This window comes from Ambystoma mexicanum, chromosome 7p, assembly GCF_040938575.1.
Source record: "Ambystoma mexicanum isolate Mex_15411 chromosome 7p, UKY_AmexF1_1, whole genome shotgun sequence".
Lineage (NCBI taxonomy): Eukaryota > Metazoa > Chordata > Amphibia > Caudata > Ambystomatidae > Ambystoma > Ambystoma mexicanum.
Window position 1 is genome coordinate 148561962 of NC_090939.1, and position 23272 is coordinate 148585233.

General features: G+C 48.6%; 1 protein-coding gene across 19 annotated transcripts in view; it reads right to left on the reverse strand.

The window, feature by feature from the left end:
- The window catches only part of POU2F1 (POU class 2 homeobox 1), a 1344877-nt gene that overhangs the window by 886996 nt on the left and 434609 nt on the right, over positions 1-23272 (reverse strand). For 18 of the 19 annotated variants that reach the window (XM_069635947.1, XM_069635943.1, XM_069635944.1 and 15 more), the window contains one exon: positions 16851-16925. In XM_069635947.1, the coding sequence (XP_069492048.1) occupies positions 16851-16925 (75 nt within the window). The remainder of the gene's footprint in view (positions 1-16850; positions 16926-23272) is intronic. The other variant, XM_069635951.1, reaches the window with a different exon arrangement.

Here is a 23272-nt window from a genome sequence, read left to right on the forward strand (position 1 = left end):
GGGAGCCGGACACAGCGGGTTTGCAGCACTTCCACAGGAGGAGATGAGACAAAGTATCAGGCCACAGACAGTGTTGTGATGAAACATGCAGAATCCTCACAAAGACGCTACCTAAAGTCTCCTCCCAGGTGGTCAGGGGAGGCAGCCGCTTCCTGACACTGGGAGTGGTATTAGACGGTAGGATCACCTGGGAGGAGAAGGGCCACTAGGGAATAGGAGGACTCCATTGGGTGAGAGACTATTCAGCTTCCTCAGAGGAAGAGAGGTCAGTGATGCCAGAATATGTAATGGCTTATTGTCAGGGTAAGATTTCTTGCTTAATGAAATGATCATTTATTTATATCGCGCTCATACACAAGTGTTTCAGAGCGCAAGAATCTATTCATCCTAGGGATTGTGAAAACTAACCTAATCAATCATTTTTTAGGCATAAAGCTCGCCCTCATGAAGTTGCTCACATCTATCATGGTAAGACCTCTTGTAGCCAACAAAAGAACTTTAAATGTGGGCATCAGAACATTACCATCCTACGTTATGATAAAGCCAACTCTCCTTGGATTCCAAAAAATCATTGACTCGTTTTAGATTTTCTCCTGAAAACAGTCAATGGAAGTGAAGTAAGTTTATGTAAAAACAATGTTCAGCAAGAAAAAGGCAATTTGAACCTTGGGGACCTCAAATCCCACAATGGCCAAACTACTGGGACTAGGAAGAGGGAGGCAGAGGCACTTGACTGCAAGGTGCAGCCTAGTAGTGTTTATGACCGACACCTGAGCGGGACTCAGGAGTATAAAGGGGCCCCTCACATGCAGACCATTAGGAGAAGCAGACAGTGAAGTAATTGTCAAGACTCCAAGTTGCAGTGGCAGCAGAATTTGAAGGGAGGCAGAGACGACAGAGCCACCGCAATTTGTGAAGTGGCTGCTGCTTTCGGGAGGGTCTATACCCTTAATGAACCTGGATGCATTGGATGCGCAGCGGAAAGCATTATTCCAGAAAGCCTTCCTCATTGTAACCTTGTATGCAGAGGTTGCACAGCGCATAGCGTTACTCTAAGAAGAATTCCCCAAAGTAGCTTGTACTCCGGTGTCAGGCGAGCACCAGAGTACTTGTAGAGTGAGGAACGCTCCTCTCCCAACCAGCACGGGTCGTGGGAAGCAGAAAGAAGCAGCTAACCGTGCAGCGGGAAGTGGAGGAAGCAGAAGTGGCAGCGGAGTGAGCGGACGTCTATGCAGCACCCATTGAGTTCACTAGTATTGTGTGACCCCGGAGCGCTCCTTAATCGCCCGCTGGCCACTATTGGGAATATTAAATACCAAACTAATGTAAAGCAGCTAAAGTGGCAGAATAAAACATTTAGGAACAAACAAGGTCATATTTGTAATACAAAGGTCGAGATAATTGAGAAAACCTAAAGAGGGCAATATTAAAAGAAGGTAACAACAACTACCATTGCCAAAGCCAAGATAGGGCAATATTAAGAGAAATTAACAACAAACAACATTGCCAAAACCAAAAGCTGGCAAAGTTGAAGCAAGTTAATAAGAATCAATATTGCCAATGCCAAGAGAGGGTTGGTAAAACCTGCCAAATCTGTATAACCCATCCAATGGTAACATCAGGCTCCCCTCTAATCCTCCCTCCTCACATATTTTATTTACCCTCCTTTCCAGCTGCTGTTCTTTCATTCTCCTCTCTAGCATTGTGTCAGCCTTATCGCCCTTTGCGTACAACAATTGCTTACAGAAGTGAAGCTTTGTCGGAATCCTATCCGACCAGAGATTTTGCAAAGCTTTCCTTTTGGCTAGGACTTTTTATATCTGCGTAACCTTCCTCTCTTTGTCGTCGTATTCTGGCCTCTACGTTTAGAATGTCTACCTTCACCTTGCCGTCTACTAGGGTTCACTCCCATTTTTTGGCTGCCTCTTCAACTATGATGAACCCTCTAAAGGTGGCGTTCCCGGCTTCCCATACTACCTTTAGCCCTACTTCTTTTCTGTCATTTATACGGAAGTATTGAATAATATACTCTGACGTCCCGTCCCCTTCCCTCCATACTGCATGGGCGTCCCTTCCAAGGGAATGAGCGACAGAACCTTTTTCACCAGACCACGGTTGGCAAGCTTGTACAGCGTGTGGCTCACTGTCCTCGAAAGCGCAGAAGAACAGACTAGCCAGGTGCAGGGAGCTCTTCCAGAAGTTGCCTCCTCCAGAGGATCTCAAGAACTTCGTGAAACATCGAGCCAAGCCCAAGGTAGGGCCGCTATTCTCCATCGCACCCCGCAAAGGAGACTCCATCCCAAGGACTCTCCCGTGTGGTAGGGACCGGTCAGGTCCTTATACCAGCATGTGCATTGAGGCTGCTGCAGCTACCGGCCTTCGGGCCGAGGGATCCTTGGATCCTCCCGGGGGTAGTGTTGAGGGACCGGAAGGTTCTCGTACCGGATTGTCATCCGAGGGGCTCTGCCCTTGTAACGGCAATATGGCCGAGGGGCTACACCCTAGTACCAGCAGTACGTCCGAGGGGGTGCCTAAACGCAGCCCTACAGACCCGCAGGTCGAGGGTGTCACACCTACCGGTCCTAGACCCGAGGAGCAGGGTAGGCCTCGTGATCCACACGCAAGAGTCTTGGAGGAGGCTGGGCCGAGCGAGCCGAGCAACACGTTGCAGGCATGTGGCAGGCAGCTCGACAAGATGGCCGTCACACCAGACAGAGGCACCCGTCCGACACCATTCCGGGAATTTGGCGTAGAACGAGTGTCAAGGTGGGACTGGCCTCAACCAGGCAAGTGGTCTACCGCCAATCCCTCATATGCGCAGGGCAGCTTCCCACTGCATCCATATGGGCAGGGTATGCAGCGGCTCTAGCTGCTCCTGTCTACCCAGTCAGTACCCCTTGCCATCTCTACGGCCTGTGAAGAGGGGTTCTTCGAGAGGTTCCTCAGCCTCATGAAGTCACCTTGTATGGGGGATATCCTCAAGGACGCCATCAGGGAAGTCCTCCTGACTATGCTAGCGGCACCACAAACGCCTACACCAGCGCCCCTGGCCCCGGTGCAGCCGCTTGTCCTGGCTCCCCAGCCGACTCCTCAGGCGGTTCCATACCAGCCTCCGCCGCCGCCGTCTCCTCCTCAGCCCCCGGCTGCAGTTCGTGTGCCCCAGCTTCCGGCTCCAACTACTCCTCCCGATCCGCAGGACACGGACAAAGAGGAGGATCCTCAGCCAGGGCCTTCCACAAACGTCTTGCTTGGCTGGCGGAATACCTTGGCCTACCCCAGCCTGAGGTTGAGCAGCCGGCAGAGGGGGGTCTGGCTAAAGTCCTCACGTGATGCGCCTCTGCAAAGACAGGGATTCCTCTGCAGACCGATGTAGTCTCCCAGGCCAAGAAGGGCTGGCTTAAGCCCCACTCAGCCCATCTGGTCAATCAACACCTGGATGACAAGTACAGGCAGATGGAGGGGGATACACTCTTGCTCTTGACCAATCCTCAGCTACACTCCTCGGTGATCGCTGCGGCATCACTTTACTCCCAGCCTCAGTCGTCCTCAGCCTCCTCCTCTGCGGCGCTGCTAGGCAAGGAGGAGATGATCTTGGAGGCGTACAGCAAGAAACTCTATTCCAACGCGTCCTTGCATCTTCGTCAGGTCAACGCAGACGCCATGCTGGCAGCCGCTAACAAAAGGTTATGGCGGGAAATCGCGGACTTCCTCCCGGAGCTCCCTACGCCGAGCCAATCACGTTTTAAGGTGGGGCTCGATGAGGCCAAGCTGGTGGCGCTGGACCTCATGGAATCCACCGTGGCCCATATTGACACCTCTGGCCATGCCTCTGAATCGCCACGGACATAAGGACAGCCTGGCTCCGGGTGACGAAATTCAACCCCGACGTCCAGGAACGCATATTAGATCTACCGTTTGAGGGGAGGGGTGGGAACCTCTTCCACTCCACCATGGACGAGGAGCTGGACAAGAAGAAAAACAGCTCACAAACGGCCAAATCTTTATAAATCTTGACAAAGACCACGCCCAAGTCGTACACCTAGTCACAGCAGCGCCCTGACAGGGGGCGTACATATGGAGGGTTCTGCGGCTTCCAGGAACGGAGATCCAGGCAGCCAGACCGCTTGCTGTATCAAAACTGGCGCAAGCAACAAAAAGGGGGTCAGGGGGATAGTAAGGGCCTTTTCCAGTCCCCCTCCTCTGCGACAACCTCCGAGGGAAAGAAGGCATGACATGCCCCTTCGGGTCCATGTGTCTCCAGTGGGGGGCAGGTTCGCTCTCCATGCACATTTCTGGCACCAGAATATCACAGACCCCTAGATCCTCTCCATAGTCTCCACGGGGTACTGCCTCCCTATCCCAGCCTCTCCTCCTCCCTCCCCTCCACTCCCTCAAATTGGGACAGCAACTCTTCTGGCAGAGATCCGGTCGCTCGTAGAGAGCCAGGCAGTGGAGGAAGTCCCAGCGAGACTTGGGCTTTTACTCCAGGATTTGAGCCATTCAGAAGAACAACCAGGTGGGCCTGAGAGTTGTGCTGGACCTTTCCATCCTCAACCTCTCCTTACCCATTCAGAATTTCAAGATGGTTATGCCAGATTTTATAGCGGAGACATTGTGCAAGGGAGACTGGATGTGCTCCCTGGATCTGAAGGACTCGTACCTACACGTCCCGATGGTGCAGCCCCATCGTTCTTTCCTACGGGTCAGAATCATGGGCTACCATTTTCAGTACAAGGTCCTCCTTTTTGGCCTCAATTCGGCCCCCCAAGGTCTTTACCAGGCTCATGAATACGGTGGCCGCTCTCCTCAGAGCGCAGGGCCTCCACATCTACCCATACCTCGACGACTGGCTTGTTAGGGCTACATCTCCGGAAGCGGTTCACCACTCTTCCCATGCCCTTATGAGCACACTGCACAATCTGGGCTTCTCGCTCAATCTCGAAGTCGCAGCTGCCGCCCACACAGACTGATATTTTTGGGCCTCAACTGGGACACGTGCTGCGAGAAGGTATTTCCGTCTGAGGACAAGATGTTGGCCATCAAGACGGCCTCCACCCACTTCCTCAGCAAAGAGGTGACCTCGGCATGGTGGTACCAGCATCTCCTGGGTCTCTTGGCGGCGGTCCTATTAGCCGTTCCACCCACAAGATTGAGAATGAGGAGGATTCAGCTGCACTTCACAGCCTCATGGAATCGGGAGCGGGGCTCTCAATCCGAGATGATCAAAGTTCCTCCATCTCTCCACCCGGAGCTAACATGGTGGTCCAGGGACTGGAACCTATTGACGGGCAAGCCCTTTCGGCCGCCCTCACCAGACTCCTTGCTCGAGGGCTGGGGAGCCACCCTGGACGATCTCTCATTCCACGGCATCTGGACTCCACAGGAGCAGGACTACCACATCAATTGATTGGAGCTTAACGCCATCTGGCTAGCACTCCGAGCATTCCTACCACTACTCAGGGGCACGGTTGTCCTCATCCAGACAGACAACTCGACCAGCATGTACTATGTCAACAAGCAGGGAGGCACCAGATCCCCTCCTCTGTGCAGACTGGCAATCCGCATGTGGGAGTGGGCCCTGGAAAACGACATCCACCTCACGGCAGTACACCTCCCGGGGGAATCCAACCTGGAGGCGGACAGGCTCAGCAGGTTGGCAGCGGACAACTACGAGTGGCAGCTAAACAACCTCGTTATTCAGGAGTTCAACAGGTGGGGTCATCCTCAGGTGTATCTCTTTGCCACGTGGCACAACAAGTACCACCCTCAGTTCGCCTCCTGGCAGGGACAGGGCCCTGGCTCCCTGGGTGAAGCATTTCAGCTTAAGTGGAACGGCATGAAGGTCTACGCTTTGCCGCCCACTCCGCTGATTCACAGAGTGATTTGCAAGCTGGAGTCTCGCCAACTCAACATCATTCTAATAGCTCCATGGTGGCCGGCTAGGCCATGGTTTTCTGAGTTGCTCAGCCTCTCGGAGATGCCTCGGATTCACCAGGTCTTCCAAAGGGTAAACAAAGATGAAATAAAGTCCTTTCTAGGGCATTATTGTCCATAGGGGAAGGGACAGGGACACGTTGAAAAACCCCATTACAATCAAAGAGGTTAAGGCGGCTATAACCCTTGATAAAACTGTGCAAGGCACCTCGAGAGGACGGTTCCACGGCCAACTTTTATAAGAGCTGTGGGAAGGTACTGGCACCCTTCCTGTTGAAATCTTGTAACTCTATGCTAGACGGAGGGGGTGTTAGGTAGAATTCTCTGTTAAGGCTAATTTCCCAAACCTAGCGAGTCCCCCAGCAACTTTGCTGGATTTTTGGGGTTTATTTTTTTCTCGTAAGAGTGGGAGACTCTTTCTCCCACTCTTGGGCATGATTTGAGAATGTCCTTTGACTGTGAATGTGTTTTATGGGCTATGGGGTCTTTCACTCTATAGGGCTTCATGTGTTTTTGGTATGTATGTTACACAGCACCCTCAGTGCAGTAACACAGGGGTGTCATAGTGACCCCCAAACATAGACTCCATACCCTGGGACCGACTACTGTCTCCCAGGGCATGTAAAGTCCCCATTGGCTTTACTAGTCTCAAATTGTGAACAGAACCAGTACAAACCATCATATTGTGGAAGTACTGGTAGGGGTAATTCGATTGCCCCTGGGTTGCTTTTCCAAGGGGGCACTGTCCAGTCCACCCCTTGTAGACTTTCTGGCTGGTGGCAGAAGATACCACGCAAAATATTCCACCAGAATATTTCTTATGGGATTTTCCCATTGATTTTAAACGCACCACTTTTTGGTGCAATGTTAAAGATACCGCCGGGTTATTTATTTAATATTAATTCCCGGGTTGGGTCTTTTTGCCAGGACTCTGTTTTAAAATGGCGTTTGTGTTCGCCTCTGAAATTCTAACCCAAGTCGAGCCCTTTGTTCCACTTTTTGGCAGGCTTGTGCACAGAAGCCCTCCAAATGGTGCCACTCTGTCTGGGGTCTACAGGATGTGTGGGAGGGGGATTAGGCACCCTGGACTGAGTTGCCTTGGCAACTCAAGTCGCACTCTTGTGTGATTGGCCCATTGGTGAGCCGCCCGGCGCACCACTTACCATGTGTGACAGACAGCTAAGGCTGTTGAATGGGGGTTTTTCTGCATAAAAGCAGGGCTTTGGGGACTGGAACTTCGGAAGTCGCCACAGGACCTAAAGAATCCGAAGAAGGGAGAAGCTGAGCCATCTACAACGGCACCACCGGTGGAGCCCTGCTGTACGAACTCACCACTTCCCCGACGACAGAGGAGATCTTCCAGGAGAGTCTTCTTCCCTTTGAGCTGGTGGGACCAACCAATTCGCCTTTTTCGCCTTCCTGGACGTCTCGTGGTCGAATCGCCCGTGCCAAGCACCCCTGCGGCCCGATAGCCACGCTTCACCACTGACCGTGAATAAAAGGGTTGTACGTTTTAATCGGGAACTCCGCGGCTGGTTTCTTCCCTGGAAGTGCAACGACCTCCAGCTTTCTTCCTCGTCGAGATCATCTCTTCCTCTGGTCAAAGCCATGACTTGCACACGCTGCCAGGAACAACTGCCACCGCTGGAGCTTTCTCACCATTTCAGGTACTGTGTCCCGCCTGGTCTCCCTTGCAACGGATTGTCCAAGGTGTCCCGTAAATCCTTGACTTTCCAACTGGGTTGACCTCAGACCTGCTAACTTTGCCTTTCTGAACTGATTCAACCTCTTTTGGCATTTCCTGCAAAGACTTTGAACGCATTTCCACTGTGTGATCTTGGGCACATTCCGCCTTGCTCTCTCCAAGAGTGGGCCTGGCCTATGAACTTTGGCTCTACAGTAGACCCCGACTTTCTTGTCTTGCTGTGGTTTCTTAAAAGTGTTGGTACTGTGTTATTTCCATACTCTGCCTTTTCTCTCCCTTTTTAACAAATTATTGGAGTGCCATCTAAGGTTACACGCTCACCTCTGTTTTGCTAATAAGTGGTGTCTTAACCTAGAATTAACTAGGGAGGTGTATATACTTATAGTGACTGTGTTTGAACTTGTTTGCTGGATATTAGTGCTGGTGTATTTCTAGAAGTGTGTTTTTAAATAAATAATTATATACTGTTATACCAAAGCTCTGGTCAGTGTTTGCTCGTTCTACTGTATTTCTAGCCCTATTCTGCGTACTCTATATACTGCCTAACTCTTCTTGAGAGAAGTCTGACTGCTCAGCCACAGCTACCAGGTAAATATGGGTGGTGCAGACTGCTACCAATTGGGTTTACTGCTTAATCCTGTGGTCTTAAACCTTTTGCAGTGGTCCCTAAGGGAAATGGAGGCCAGAGTAATAGTGCTTCATAAAGAAGGGCCAGAGAGAGAAGTCTGATTCGTACTTTTCACAACAGTGCTTGCAAACAGACTGGGCTGCTTCCTCACACAATTGATTCACACTGATCAAGTAGGATTTATTTGTAACAGACAAGGGGCAGGCAATATCGGGAAATGCCTAGACCCAATGGTGATCCAAAGTGAGTGGGTGATGGGTGGAGAGGAGGGCCCGACTTCTTTCCCTAGACGCTGAAAAGGATTTTGATATGGTGGGTTGGAAATGTATGTTCGCTATGCTGGGTTGTGCCAAACCTTGGATGATGGGAATCGAAGCTATATACCAAAGGCCAACGGCAGTGGTCAAAGTGTTTCGATTCCTTGGTCTTGTGACGAAACGCATGACAATGGACGGTGTCTCTCAGCAGCAGTCTTGAGGGAGGACACTTAGCACGGCTTTCTGCAACTTCTTTGTTCACTCTGTAGTTTTTATGCCTTTTCAGCAGCACCAACAACAAAGGACACGGATCACCCGGTCAATCTTCTTTGCTTCCTGCAGTCCCACACTCTGGTGAGGGGGTCTGAGCGAGTTGAACAAGTTACTTCTTACCTTGTAACATTCTTTCGACGGGATGTTCCTCCGACGTATTCCTTATCTTAGATATATCCTTCCAGCTCTGCTGGCCTCGGAAAATTTTTCTCTCTAGAGGGCGCTGCGTGTCGACGTCCTTCGAGTCGATGTCCCTCGACAGCCGCCGTATCGACGCCGACGTCATCCTGGCTATAAAGGCCGCGCGCAGAGCCCGTTGCTCAGTTCCGTTTTGTAGCCCACAAATATGCTTTCTGGACTAAACTAATCACCCTGAAGGAGCGTAAGCTGCAATAACAAGGGAAGTAGAACTGCGGGGTGTTGGATGGGAGGGTCGAAGAGGAATACGTCGGAGGAACATCCCGTCGAAAGAACGTTACAAGGTAAGAAGTAACTTGTTCTTCAAAGGGATTGTGTCCTCCGACGTATTCCTCATCTTAGATATGCTCCCATAGCAGTATTCTATTATTGGAGGAGGGAGTACTGACTTCATGCTGTCTTCTATTGATGAATAGAATGCAGTACAGCCGTTCCAAACCTAGTCTCTTGACTGGAGGAGGAATCCAAATTGTAAAATCGTGTAAAGGTTTGGACAGACGACCATGTAGCGGCCGCACAGATGTCTTTAACCGGCATACCTCTTTTGAGGGCCGATGAAGCTGCAATACCTCTGGTCAAATGAGCCCTAAGGTTTCGAGGGGGCTCTTTTCCTGCCAATTTATAACATTCCAGAATGGCTAGGATGATCGATCTGGAAATGGTCTGCTTAGTTATTGGTAACCCCAGCTTGTGACCTGTGTAACCTACAAACAGCTGATCTGCCTGTCTTATCCTGGCTAGTCTACTGATGTAAAAACTTAAAGCCCTTCTAGGGTCTAGCCTGTGTAACCTCTCTTCCTCTTTCCCCGGGTGAGGAGGAGGATAGAAAGATGGTAGGGTAATCTTCTGAGTGATATGGAATTCAGAAACCACCTTTGGGAGGAAATTAGGCTTCACTTGCAGGACAACTTTGTCTTTGTGAAAGATAGTGTGAGGGGGTTTAGAAGAAAGAGCTTGTAATTCGCTCACCCTTCTAGCAGATGTAAGTGCTATTAATAAAACAGTTTTAAGGGTAAGGAATCTTAACGAACAAGAATGGAGTGGTTCGAAAGGTGTGCCCATCAGGAAAGTTAGGACTAAGTTTAAATCCCATAGGGGAACTTGGAATGGTCTTGGGGATAAACATTGGTTAACCCCTTAAGAAATTGTATTACCAAGGGTAACTTGAAATAGGATGGTTCTTCCGCAGTGCGCTTAAAGATGGATAGCGCTGCGAGATAGCCCTTAATGGTGCCAACTTGAAGGCCTGAATTTGCCAAATATAGTAGGAAGGACAAAACCATTGGTGTACCACATGAAAAAGGGTCGATATTCTGTTCTCTACACCAGCTGCAAAATCTGTTCCAACGGCAGCGGTATAAAGACTTTGTTGCTGGCCTCCTTGCCGAAAGCAACACCTCCATAACATCATCAGGGAGGTCCCAATCCTTGTACCACAGCCTTTCAGAAGCCAAGCGTGAAGGTTGAGGGTTTTGATGTCTGGATGGAGAACCTGACCTCCCTTCTGTGAGAGTAGGTTCTCTCTGAGTGGAAGTCGAATTGGAGGGCAGATGGACAAGTCTAGAAGGTCCGGGTACCACGTTCTCCTGGCCCAATCCGGGGCAATTAGGATCATGGTTCTCCGGAATCTTCTCAACCTCCTGATCATTTGAGGAATGACAGGGACCGGTGGGAACGTGTACAGAAGCGGAAACTCCCAGTCCACTATGAACGCGTCTCCCAGAGCTCCTCTCGGGGGAAATTCCCTTGAGCAGAACAGGTCGCATTTCCTGTTGAGGCTGGTGGCGAACAGATCTACCTGAGGGGTTCCCCAAAGGGCGAAGATCTCTTGAAGGACTTCCTGAGCTAGCTCCCACTCGTGGGAGACTGCTCTGCCTGCTCAGAGCGTCCGCTGTCAAGTTCTTCTCTCCGGCTAGGTGAACTGCCGATAGAGAGATTCCTTCTTGGATTGCCCAAAACCAGAGCTGCATCGCCTCTCTGCACAGGGGTAGTGATCCTACGCCTCCTCTTTTGTTCAGGTAATGCATGGCCACCGTGTTGTCCGTCATTATCAGGACGTTCTTCCCTTGTACAGCTGGCAGGAACGCCTTCAGCGCAAGTCTGATGGCTCTCAGCTCTAACAGGTTGATATGTAGTCTGGACTCCGATGGAGACCAACGACCGCTGATGGTCAAGTCGTTGGCGTGGGCTCCCCACCCCGTGAGTGAGGCATCCGTGACTACTGTTCTCTCCGGCCAGGGTTGCCAAAACTGTTCTCCTTTCAGAATGTTCTCCTGACAGGCCCACCACTGAAGGTCTCGAGCCACCCTGTCGGGAACCTGAAAAAGATCCGTCATTCTCCCTGAGAATTGTGACCACTGAGTTCTCAGTGCCCACTGGAGAGATCTCATTCTCAGGCGAGCCTCTGGCACAAGGAAAATGCATTTTAACGCCATGCTACATGCTGAAAAGACTTTCTTTGCCATAGCATCATATTTTTTATCGTCCCTGTCCTGTGGGACGGTAGGATAAGCCGTCTTGACATCGGAAGAGGATGCTGCCTGTACCACCAGACTTTCTGGGGATGGGTGTTTAGACAAACACTCCGGGTCTGTAGAGGATACCCTGTACTTTGTAGACAGTTTTTTATTTACTGCCGGTACGACATCTGGGGTTTCCCAGTTTGTCATGATCTTCCTCTGAAGAGCCTTATGAAAAGGCACCACAGGATTCTCCTGTGGGCCTTTGTCAAGAATATCCGTGAGGTCATCTTGTTGGAAAAGTTTGTGAAGGTGCAGACCACCCCATAAACTCTGTGATCCTGGCCATTAAGGCTCTATAGGGGGTTTCAGCATGTTCCCCCGGGTCTGGCCTAGCAAACTCCACCTCAGGGGAGGTGTCTAACCCACTTGCCTCATGTAAGGAATCATGAAGAGCCTTTAACCTGCGTTCTTCAGAGGAAAATTCCTCTCTAATTGGGGTTACAGGTCCCTGCAGCTCAAATGTGTCTTCCTGTTCAGACAATTCACCCTCTTCCAATATTGAGGACATAGTTCTCAATTGTTCTGAACTCATAAAGGGTGTAAACCCCATTTCCAAGGCTGAGGGTGCCGAACTTGTCATAATCGGCCTCGAAAACGTCGATGTCGTCGACGCCGAAGGCTTCGAGCGTGGCGTCGAAAACAAAGGCGGAGGCCTCGAAGACCTCGACAGAATTGGGATTCTACTCGACAATCTCGAAGCCATCGACGTCGAGGACCTGGGGATAGACACTGGGTGTGTCGTAACCGTGACTTTTCTTGGCGTCGACACCGCAGCGACGCTGGCGTCGAGTCGACAGACTCGTGTGTCGAAGGTCCCTTCGACAACGGCGTCGAAGACATCGACCTCGACGGAACTTTCGTCGACGGCGTCGACGGAACCTTCGAGGAAAGTTTGGAGGTCATAGTCCTGCGCGAGGGTTCGTGACGCGCTCGAGAGGTTTCCTTCGCCGGGTACTGCGACTCGCAGCGTTTTTGACCTTCGGGTCTTTCGACCAGAGCATCGCTCTCAGCAGTCTTCGAGGGGGTCGAGGCCGCTTTCTCGAAGACGCTCATCATATTTTTGCGGAATTTCTCCCATTCAGCCCGGGAACTATGTTTCGTGGGGCACGGGATTCTCTTTGGCGAAACAGAGGAAGACGGAGAAGGGGATCTTCGACCTCTCCTCTTCGAGTGCTTCGATCTCGAGGAGTGATGAGACCCATTCCGAGATCTGGAGCGCGAATGGTGACGAGGAGACGAATGTCTCGACTTCGTCGACGAAGAAGAAGCTTTAAAAGTCTTACTTTTCTCCAGCTTCCACCTACGCTCCTTCAGGGCCTTAGCTGTCATGGACATACAGTCCTCGCACTCCGAACAATGGTGTTTAGCTCCCAAACACCACAGACAAACTCTGTGAGGGTCAGTCAGCAACATCTTTTTCCCACAATCTCGGCATTTTTTGAAGCCGGATCGAGGAGTTGTCGGTTCCGACGAAGAAGCCATCGAGTACTGTATCGAATAACTCGAGGTAAATGGGTTTAACTAACAAAACTGAGCAACGGTATTCCGAGGCACTGAGTACGCGCGGAAAAACGGAACTGAGCAATGGGCGCTGCACGCGGCCTTTATAGCCAGGATGACGTCAGCGTCGATACGGCGGCTGTCGAGGGACATCGACTCGAAGGACGTCGACGCGCAGCGCCCTCTAGAGAGAAAAATTTTCCGAGGCCAGCAGAGCTGGAAGGATATATCTAAGATGAGGAATACGTCGGAGGACGCAATCCCTTCGAAGGATCAGATCTCTGAAGTGTCCTTACGGGCTGAGCACAGAATTTGACAGATTCTGCCTTTCCACAAAGATGCACTCGAAATGGGCAGCATGTCTCCCGGTATTGGGGTTCTGCAGCTCTGGAAGCTCCTCGGACCTCGGGAGGTGGCTCGTTTCAAAGTTCAAAGGGAAGGAGACTTCTTCAGAGCTTCTCTTCCTCTGTCAGATAAAAAAAAAACAAGGTCAGGACATCAGTGGTCGATTCACGGTCTTGCAATGGGTCTGCAGGTATCTCTGGTCGTCTTCTTCGGTTACTTCGGTTTCCAGTGGTCGACTTGCTTTACACTGCAGAAGCCTCACCTTTTATACAGTTCCAGCACACACTCCTCTGCAATCTCCCTCAGCATTTTACAGAGAGGGGCGTTTGGCTGCTCAATCAGGACAGCCAGACCCCCTGTGGGAGCTGATCCCATTCAGACACTCTGGCAGAGAAAGGACAGGGGGGGTGGAAGACTCCTCCCCCACTTCCTGCCTGCATAGACACTCTAGGCGGGGATACTTACAGGTTCCCACCAAAGGCAAAAACAAACAAACACACACCTCCCACAATGGTAGAAGAAGGGCCAACAAAGAACAACCATGTTAGTAGCTATGGAAATAGCATGCAGTATAGAAAATACAGAATAGTTGGTAGAACACGTCCACTGCCACCAGCAATAACTAGGTGATTGTCTATGTGACTAAAAAGTCGCAGAAGCAGAGAGAAGGGGGATACTAAGTATGCCTTTGGCACTGCATTGGAGGTGGTGTGTGCCAATCTCTCAGACTGTAGAGGTTTGGGAGAGACAGTATAGAATTGTAGTTACTTAAGGATATAAAAAAAATAATCTTAAAGGAGGACCCTAGGGGTCCCCAGAAATACTGCCCATAAAAATGTGTGTGCTGTAGTAGTAAAACACAAATGCCTTTAACAGCTATGGAGCAGACAAGCTCCATAGTACAGGTAGATTACTAAGAATAGAGTTCCAAAAGACAGAGCCCATAAGAATGAATGGGTGGTTAAGACTCCATTTAATAAAAGAAAAATGTCCAGCGGTCCAGCAGAAAGTGCTGGGGCAGGGGGGGGGGAGGTGGTCTCACTAGGGGAGGGGATGAAGCACAATAATGATAAATCTCCCTAACAGGTGGTGTTCTGGGCAATCTGGAATGAGCATGGACATATGATAGGGGTAACTATGTGGCGCTCTCCCTTGAGCTGCATATGGCTACCACCTCTAAGGGATTTAAATTTTGAGCCGCTTACATTCCAACATTGGTATGAGAAGGGCCTGGTGAGAACAGGTCAGTTGTGGGAGGATGGGAAATACAGTGCCGTTGAATGGCTCCATGCGGCCTTAAAGATGGACGTACTATCCCCGTTTATGTACCTACAGCTGAGTGGGGGACCGACCCAAAATGGGAGGGGAAGATGGAGAGGCCTTTAATGGAATTTTAAAAGGTGTTGAATACACAGGTGTATATGAAGGGGTTGGTGTCCAACATGTAGAAAGCACTGCTAGGGACTAGCAGCACAGGAAGGATAAAGGTCTAAGATAGTTGGGAAAGGGATATGGATATGGATTTCATGGATGAATACTGGGGCCCAAATCTGCAGAAATTCATAGAAGGCTTCACTGTCCATGCAATACAAAATGCATAATTACAGGCTGCTTCATGGGTGGCAATATGCCCCCAAAGAAATTGGTACTGATGTTTGGCAGAGTGATCACGAAGTGTTGTAGGGGCTTTGGGGATGTAGGAACGTTCTGGCATGTGTGGTAGAGCTGCCCGTGAGCTCAAACGTACTGGAAGGAGGTACTGGGCTGGTTAAGGGAGGTAGACAGGTTGGAGAGACCCTGGACACCATTACTAACAATTGTTAAGTGTGGAACGAGACGAGGATAAGTTAAATAGGGGTATCCCATGTGATGAGGAATTGTTTTTGGCAGCGATAACCTGCCTAACCATTAATTGGAAGAGGGCCCATCTACCGACCTAAAGAGAACTGGTAGGAAAGGCACAGGAAATCTATGAAATGGAGACTGTAACCACCTTGCTACAGAATGCCTGAGTGCCTTTGTGTGTGGTTTACTTTTAAGGAGAAGCATGTGAGGGGGGAAAAGGGATAGAGGTAGAGGAAAATTGGGAAACAAATGTTACTATAGCAGAATGGAGGAAGAGATGTGTTAAATGTTTAATGTGAAGGGGGGTTGGGGAGGGTGGAAGCAGGGATTCAGTTCGATTATTGGGATTTTTTTATTTATGGAAGTCCATCAAGAGGGGAGGGATGGTGAAGGTGGGTTGGAATTGATATGTACAGGTGACAATGCTTATTACAAGGCGAACCGCAGGCTATCGTGGTGGCCCCCTTGGACGGGTGGTAGTAATGTGAAGGGGGGTATTCTGTTTGACATTTCAATAAAAAGAGGTTTTGTTAAAAAAAATGTTGTAGACTGGTTTAATGTCCTCTAGACGTCCCAATATATTTCCTGTCTGGTAGTGTCTTTGTGTTTGTAGGCTAGCGTCTGCTGGATTAGCACGCCACCAAAACCTGTGTGCGCGCTCACCTGGAGTGCGATTGGCGAGTTGGCTTAGGCCAGCTTTGAGCATTCCTCAAAGCCACACCTGGACTGCTGCTGCTGATGTGCTACTGCCGAGTAACTGTGTGGCCATATTGGCTAGACCATACTCTTCTCTTGCATTCTGCTCGACTCCTGTTGGTAGAATCCAGACCTGGGTTCTTCCTTTGCTTACTGCTATCCTCCTAGCTTTGGCCTAATAAATTGTATATTTGTATACTTCTTTAAGTAACTATTATTTGACTGTCCCTAAGTTGTGTTAATTGTAACTACATACCATACCGAACCCCTGATCTCCTAAATCTACCTTACGGCTTAGCATAGGCTACCTTGAGAGAGTTAAGACCAAGTATGAACAGCCCTTCAGCAGCATCATCTAGTTTGGTGCAGGATGCTCTAGCTATAATATTCTAGATTTCAAAGGAGTTCAGTGTTTATAGCATTACCAGGTCCATGTGCTTCTTCGTCTTAACTATTTGCCCTCTGTTGGTTTTCTTACAATTTTAAATAAAAGTCTGCTGTAACTCCATGTATCAACAGCTGTGTTGACAAAGACACACATTGATATGGTAATGTTATAAGCAAGGAAGTCCTTAATAATCTAGACTTTTATGGCTAAGAGCACCCTATCTAATACGTGAATCCAGGAATGCACAAAAAATTGATGGAAATCATGCTGAATTAAGGAAAAAAACATATCACTGAGAAAATCTGTTGTACAGTAGGTCATGAAGGATTCAGAGCGCTCAGTTATCGCGTTGCCAGAATTAACCACCACCTATTGACTTGTACATGTTGAGATGAAAGAAGACATTTCTGATCTGGTTTCATAAACTAAGCTGCGCTGCTTAAAGTAACACTCCATGGCCAAAAATGTGAGAATGCAGCATGACTCAGCTCTTTTGCCATATAGTTTCCCCTGGCATATATGCGTCACAGAAAGAAAGAATTAGAAAAAAAACACTTGCCATTGGTACCTGTGTGTCCATCCCCACTCTCTGCTGGAGCTTTATTTGTTTCTGACTGAGTGTTCATTCTCGAGTCTGAAATTATAAAGTTGAAATTATTTGTTAGGCGTTGTCCTTAATGGAAGTGCATCTAGAAGGCAAAGTGTAACTCAACGTCTCTGTGACCGAGCCGCCCTTTGTTTTGAATATCATTTTCATACAATCATCATCATCAGTATTTGTAAACTGGAAGACGTATTGCAGTATGTTATACATAGCTATACAATGGTAAAATGGGTACTTTAATAAGAAGTGCAACCTACATACATCGAACATGCTAAACCTCAATGAATAATGAATGATTTGGGCTAATTCATGGACTAAAATGGCTGTATAGTTAGTTCCAAAAGGTTTTAAAGCATTTAACTCTTCTGTCAAAGCAGTGTGAACGGTTTGTACTAGAGTGCAAGGTTTATCATTAGCATGCATAGCCTATTAGCCATAATGTTAATGTAATTCAAGACAGGACTACTGGTAGAGGGCAGAGGTTTTATTGGGACAGATCAATGCGCCCAAGAGGCTTGCATAAAAAGAGCAGGGCAGTGTGTTCCTTCTGCCAACAGCACTGAGCAGAACAGGGCAGCCCCGTAGTCGACAACACAACTGCAGGACACAGAACTTGTGCAAAGCACTGTGGAACCACCTCGGCAACCTATTCCACTCGATGCTCCTACAGCATGCACAGGATGCATAACATGTATTACAAGCGCTCATACAGTAGTCAGCAACTCTTCTCAAATGTGTTCTCATGTAGAAAGTAAAGGTCTGTCGGCATGTAATGTACACCCATATTCAGAAAACCAACATTGCTACACTCCAAACAGCATCTGCCCATGTTATTGGGTACTTTGCTGACAGAGGACAATAAAACATTCCACAGCACTGCCTAATCTGACAGCAGTCCTAACACGCATCTTCTCAATCCCAATGCCTAATGAATAAATGCAAGAAGATAACATTATTTATTGACATATGTGAGCTTGTATACAGTGCTGGCCCTACTCAGAGGGTCTCTGAGCGCTTACAGTTCAAAGGGGAAGCTGAAAAAGATGTTAACATTATTTAGGATAGGAAGATCAGGATATATACACGATAGCAACAGAGGTTGTCTAGCTGAATTAGGTCTGCGGAAACAAGTAGGTTTTGAGGAATTTCTGGAAGGTGGTGATGGAAGGGGTTGCACACGTGGGATTGTAGAGCATTTCAGGCTGCGGGTGCTCATTGGGAAAAGACCCGATTGTGGTTGACTTGTCTGGTGTTTGTGCGAGATATGGACTTTAGCTTACTGTGGAGGCAAGATGAGGTTTGATGTTGGATGGCCTTGTGCATGATGCAATGTGCTTTGAAAGCAATTTTTTATTGCATGGTGAACCAGTGGAGCTGGTGATGTGCGAGTGTTTAGGTAAGCATAGAATGAGCCTTGCTGCTGCGTTCTATGTGGCTTGCAGGGGGCAAGGACGTTGTTTGGGAATCCAGTGAGGGCTGCATTACCATTTTGCACCTTTGAGAGGACAATTGCCTGGACTGCGGTGCGGAAGTCGTCAATGGGAATGATGCGTTATCTTGCATAGGAGGCGATTCATGATTTGGTGACGATAGCTAAGACTAGAATGGCTGCCTCTCCTTTGTCAGTAATGATATGGAGGCCATCCAAGACGTGAAGAGTTGCAGTCTAAGTACTGTGGCCAGGGCAAAAAACTGATGGGAATGGGTTAAGCAAGTTGTTTGTTGCGATGTGATGTTGAGTTGACTTTCTACAAAGTGTTTCTTTATTCTGGCAAGGAATGGCAGGACTGTGATGGAACTGTAGGTTTCAAGGAGTCTGGGGTAGAGAGATGGTTCCTCCATGAGGGTGGTGATTCGCCCAGTTTTGAGTGTGGCGAGATGGTGCCGTATGAGAGACTGGAGTTGATAATGTTGCTGTGTGGATCTGTGAGGTGATGCAGTTTGATGCAGCTTTAGCTTCATACGTCGTCCAGGAAGTCGAATGGTTTAGTTGTGGTTGTTAGGGTGATGATGGTGTCTTGCATCGATGGAGTGCAAATTGTCCCATGAGTTTGAGGGTTTGGCAGTGGGGGACGGAAGATAGTCTGCGGAGGGGAGTGCCTGCCTGATGTGTCCCTTGGAGTTTAAAAAGTCCATGAGAGACTTGCATACTGAGGGGAAAAGGGACTATTAGGGTGGATGGTGGTTTTAAGTTAATGGTGAAAGGTTTGTGTGCTCGATTGGGGCATTTTGAAGCTCTTGGAGGTAGCCATGATGATAATGTGTTAAATTTATATAGCCTTTTCTCCAAAGCGCTTTACATAGAACATATTTAGATACGATATCACTCAACCGAAGTTGGTACTCATTTATCAACCTCTGAAGGATTAAAGGCTTAGTTGGCCATGCCATGTTTCGAAGCTGCACATCACACAGCAGCAAGCACTGAACCCGCTGAGCTATCTTACTTGCTAGTGTGTGGCTCTGGCACTGTGAATGGCCATCTAGTATTTGGATCAGCAGTCTATGATTTGTTTCCAGGGAGGGGCACAAGTTCTTTAGCCAAGCTCATTCTAGGAGTCTGGCTTTCTGTTTGATGTTAAGGAGGATGCCTTCTCAAATGACAAATGTGTTAAGGGAATTCAAAAGGAAAAATAGTGTCTTAAAAGAAATATAAGAATGGCTTAGGTAACAACTCCCTTCCCCACGTTGAGCAGCCCGGGGTCTCGAGAGCTTCTTAAAAAGGATAGGTGGATGGCAAAGTTCGATCAGTCCTGTACACTTTGGCATACTGATAAATGCAACCGTTCAGGCTTGGGTTTCAAGCTTTTGGCAGTTTAATCCGTTCCTGAGGCTTCATCCGCCTTCTTAAAAATACACAGTTCTACTTTTGACTTCTACTTTGCCACAATTCAGCAGACCCTTCCCTCCTTCGGGATCGAGTCCGTCTTTTTCTTGGTGTGGGGGGTTCCCTTTTCCACTTTCCTTCACATTTCACTTCACTACAGTTCAGCACAGGCTTCCCTATGCCGAGCTCAGTGGGTCCCTTACCCCACATTTTGTCTTTACATTCTTCTACTGTCAGAGACTTTCGAAACCGCAAGGATTGTACATAGACCTCTGCATGACCACTTCGTCCTCCCTTTAAATAATTTAACAATCTTCCTCATCTCGCATTGCTTCTTGGTACTTGTAGTTTTGTACTCTTTAATTTGGCCCCTTTCAAAGTTCATATACTTTGCCCTCTCTGCATAGTCAGAGTTCACATACTTTGCTTTTCGCTTATTCAACTTTAGTTCAGGATCGCAGTTACTTTGCTTTCGGTTCCTTTTTAATACAATTCAACTCAGAACATTTCAGACTTTCGAATGTGTGATTCCGCCTTGCAGGACCACTCTGTTACTTTGTATACTTACTTCCACTTTCAGCAATTGTCCTTTCCATTATGTGTTTTAATCCACACACACGCAACCTTTTGGTTACAGTTATTTTTGCTTTTAACACAAACCGGGCTTTTATTGCCTTCGATAACTCACCAATCATGTTAATTGGACTTCTCTCCAACGCCTTTCATGTAGCAGTCAAAGGCGTTACCAACGCCTTCTCTGCTCCTGCCCAACTACGTCGGTCACACGGGAGAGTAGCGGGCCACTTTGAAGCAGCTTGAAGGCTTCTCCTTTCCGCTCACTCGGTTTCAGTCTTGGAACGCATACAGCTTCCTAAAAGTGTGGAATTCTCGTCTGGCTCTCTCTCGTTCTTCGCAACTGCTGATCAGCCCCTTGGCCTTCCAACTTGCATAGCCTGGTTCCAATCAGCCCCGAGAGAGCTGCCCTTCTCGTACCCAGCCTCACTTAAAGTGTGCCTGTGCGCGGCACCTTTTATCCGGACAGGGTGCGTTAACAAATGGCAGGTGGGTATAGTTAGGACTATGTGCCTGACTCTGCCTGGTCTCATTACAGGGACACATCCATTGCAAGTCAGTAGAGGTAATCTTTCTGGCCTCATTCCTCAGCTCAGTAGGGTTGTCTGTGTGAAGTAGGGAGGAATTATGGGAGCTGTAGTTTCCCATAAAATGAGCAGGGATATGGGGTTAGATGAGTTGTGGAAAAAGGGGGATACCGTGTCTCTGTGACTGATCAACTTCCAAGGCACCAGTGGTCCAGGGATGAATATCGCTTTCTAAACCAGAAATCAGCCCCACACCTCTACTACACCAGAAGGGATCGTAACAGATTGGAAACACAAGTAAATTATAAACCTACTTGTCCAATAGTGGCAACGTGGACGGAAGGGCAAGGTTATCTCTGCAAGGTTGTGGATCATTGGTTAGTTGCAACACAGTGAACATACAATTTTTACCCAATGCTAAAAGGGACTGTTCAGCCAAGGTTGTATACACATCTATTGTATTATCATCACAACAGACAGTTCTAGCACACTACAAAATAAAACCCACAGAGGACAGACAGTTTCAAGAAGGAAAAGGGATGCACTCTGGATACGGAGATGAGAACAATTTACTGTGTGTTATGTTATAGTGCATTTGTATAGCGCTTTATGTACCATTGGTATGATCTCAAAGCGTTGTTTGTTGAACCTCCTGTGGGACTGCAGTCTATATCAGTTGAAAGAGTAGTGTAGCATACAGTGCTTTGGTCCACTTGGTATGTGAGAAACCAGAGTGGTTTTCACAGGTTGGCTGCCTTCTAATGCCAAGTGTGGCATGGTGGATGTGAGAGATCGGTGTAATGTGCAGCAAGGAGGATGGTTTCCGAGTCTGCATTCTCGCTGCCATGAGGCATGTGTGGGAGAATATGTGTGCCGCTAAGCCAATTATTTTGTGGGGTGTAGCTGCATTCTACCAGGCCGTTGAGGTATTTTAAGAGAGATGTAGGTATGTGTGCAGCTAGGTCGAATTGATTGAGGGGGTGTAGATGAGTTTCTATTGTTTGTTGATGAGAAGAGGGAGCATAATGGTATGAACGACTGCCTGGTTATCGGTGGATGGCTCCTGGCCGATGAAGGTATGATCATTTATTTTGATGGGCAGTCCTTTTCGAGGCACTCTCTGGTTGGACTTGGAGGGCCCATTTTCAGGGTCCTTATACGAATTTTGCATTTGGTTGTTGTATGCTTCTTTGGGATATTTTGCAGTGATGTTTTGTTTCCGGTTAGTGCCGAATCTCACAGGACAATGGCCATAAGGGGATGGGTATATGGCCATGGGCGGTCTTTTTCGAGACGCTTTGTAATTGTACTTGGAGGGCCAATTGTCAGGGTCGCAGTAGGGATTTTGGGTTGGGTGCTTATTGGGATATTGTATAACAATGTTTTGTTCTCAGAGGACAATGGCCATAAGGGGATGGGTATATGGTATGCTAGGTCAGGGGAGTGAACAGATGTTTTGGGCATCGTCAGCATAATTGTAGCAGGTGAGGATGTGTGAGTGGATGATTGCTGGTAGCGGGCTCATGTAGAGGTTGAAAAGGAGCAAAGATGGGCAACTGGTCGAGCTGAAGTGGTAAAGGGGGGGGGGGGGGGAGGAGTATAGTGATTTGTTTCCTGTTCGGGAATAAGGCAATCCAGTTGAGTGCCAAGTCTCGGATTCCAAGTGAGTGGAACCGGTCAAGGAGGACTGAGAGGTTGATGGTGTCAAAGGCAGCTGTGAGATCAAGGAGAACCAGAGCGGTGCAGCCTTCAGAGTCTGCCGTGACCTTGAAGTCGTCCCAGATAGCGATCAGTGTGGTTTCAGTACCATGGCGAGGCCGGAAGAAAGACTCTGCAAGGTCTAGTAAGTTGTTGGATTCAGCGAAAAGATTGAGTTGAGAGTAGGCAGAGCCGTCAGTGAGTTTCGCCAGAAATCTGGTGTTGGAGATGGGCCTGTAAATGGATAGTTGGAGGGGGGTCGAGACCTGCCTTTTTCAGAAGGTGTTAGATTTGTGCTACTTTGAAGTGGTCTGCATAGGAGCCAGAGGTGAAGGAGTGATTGAGTATGGATCTAGCCTGTTCTCCTGTGCAGGTGGAGAAGATTCCTTAGAGGAGGGAGGCAGAGCAAGAGTCAATGGGGGGACCCGGCAGGTCTGCTGCTGGACAGTAGTATATGGAATTTGTCGCTCTGGATCCTCTTGAAGGCGTTGAAGGTAGGCGCTGTGGTGGGGGGGTGTGATCTCGGGCGCTGAGAGTTGGGTAGGGGGGGTGTGGATGGAGAGTTTGCCATTACATTAAGGGCAGCCGTCCAGTCTAGTTCTGTTCTGTAGAAGTGATGGGAGAAGAAGTTGCACAGCGCTTGCATGGGGGTGATGGGGGCAGTGGTGAAACATAGGTTCACTAATTCCAAGATTATCCTGAAGAGCTGTTTACTACTGTTGGAGTAGTTCAGCATTCTTTTAGTGTAGTCG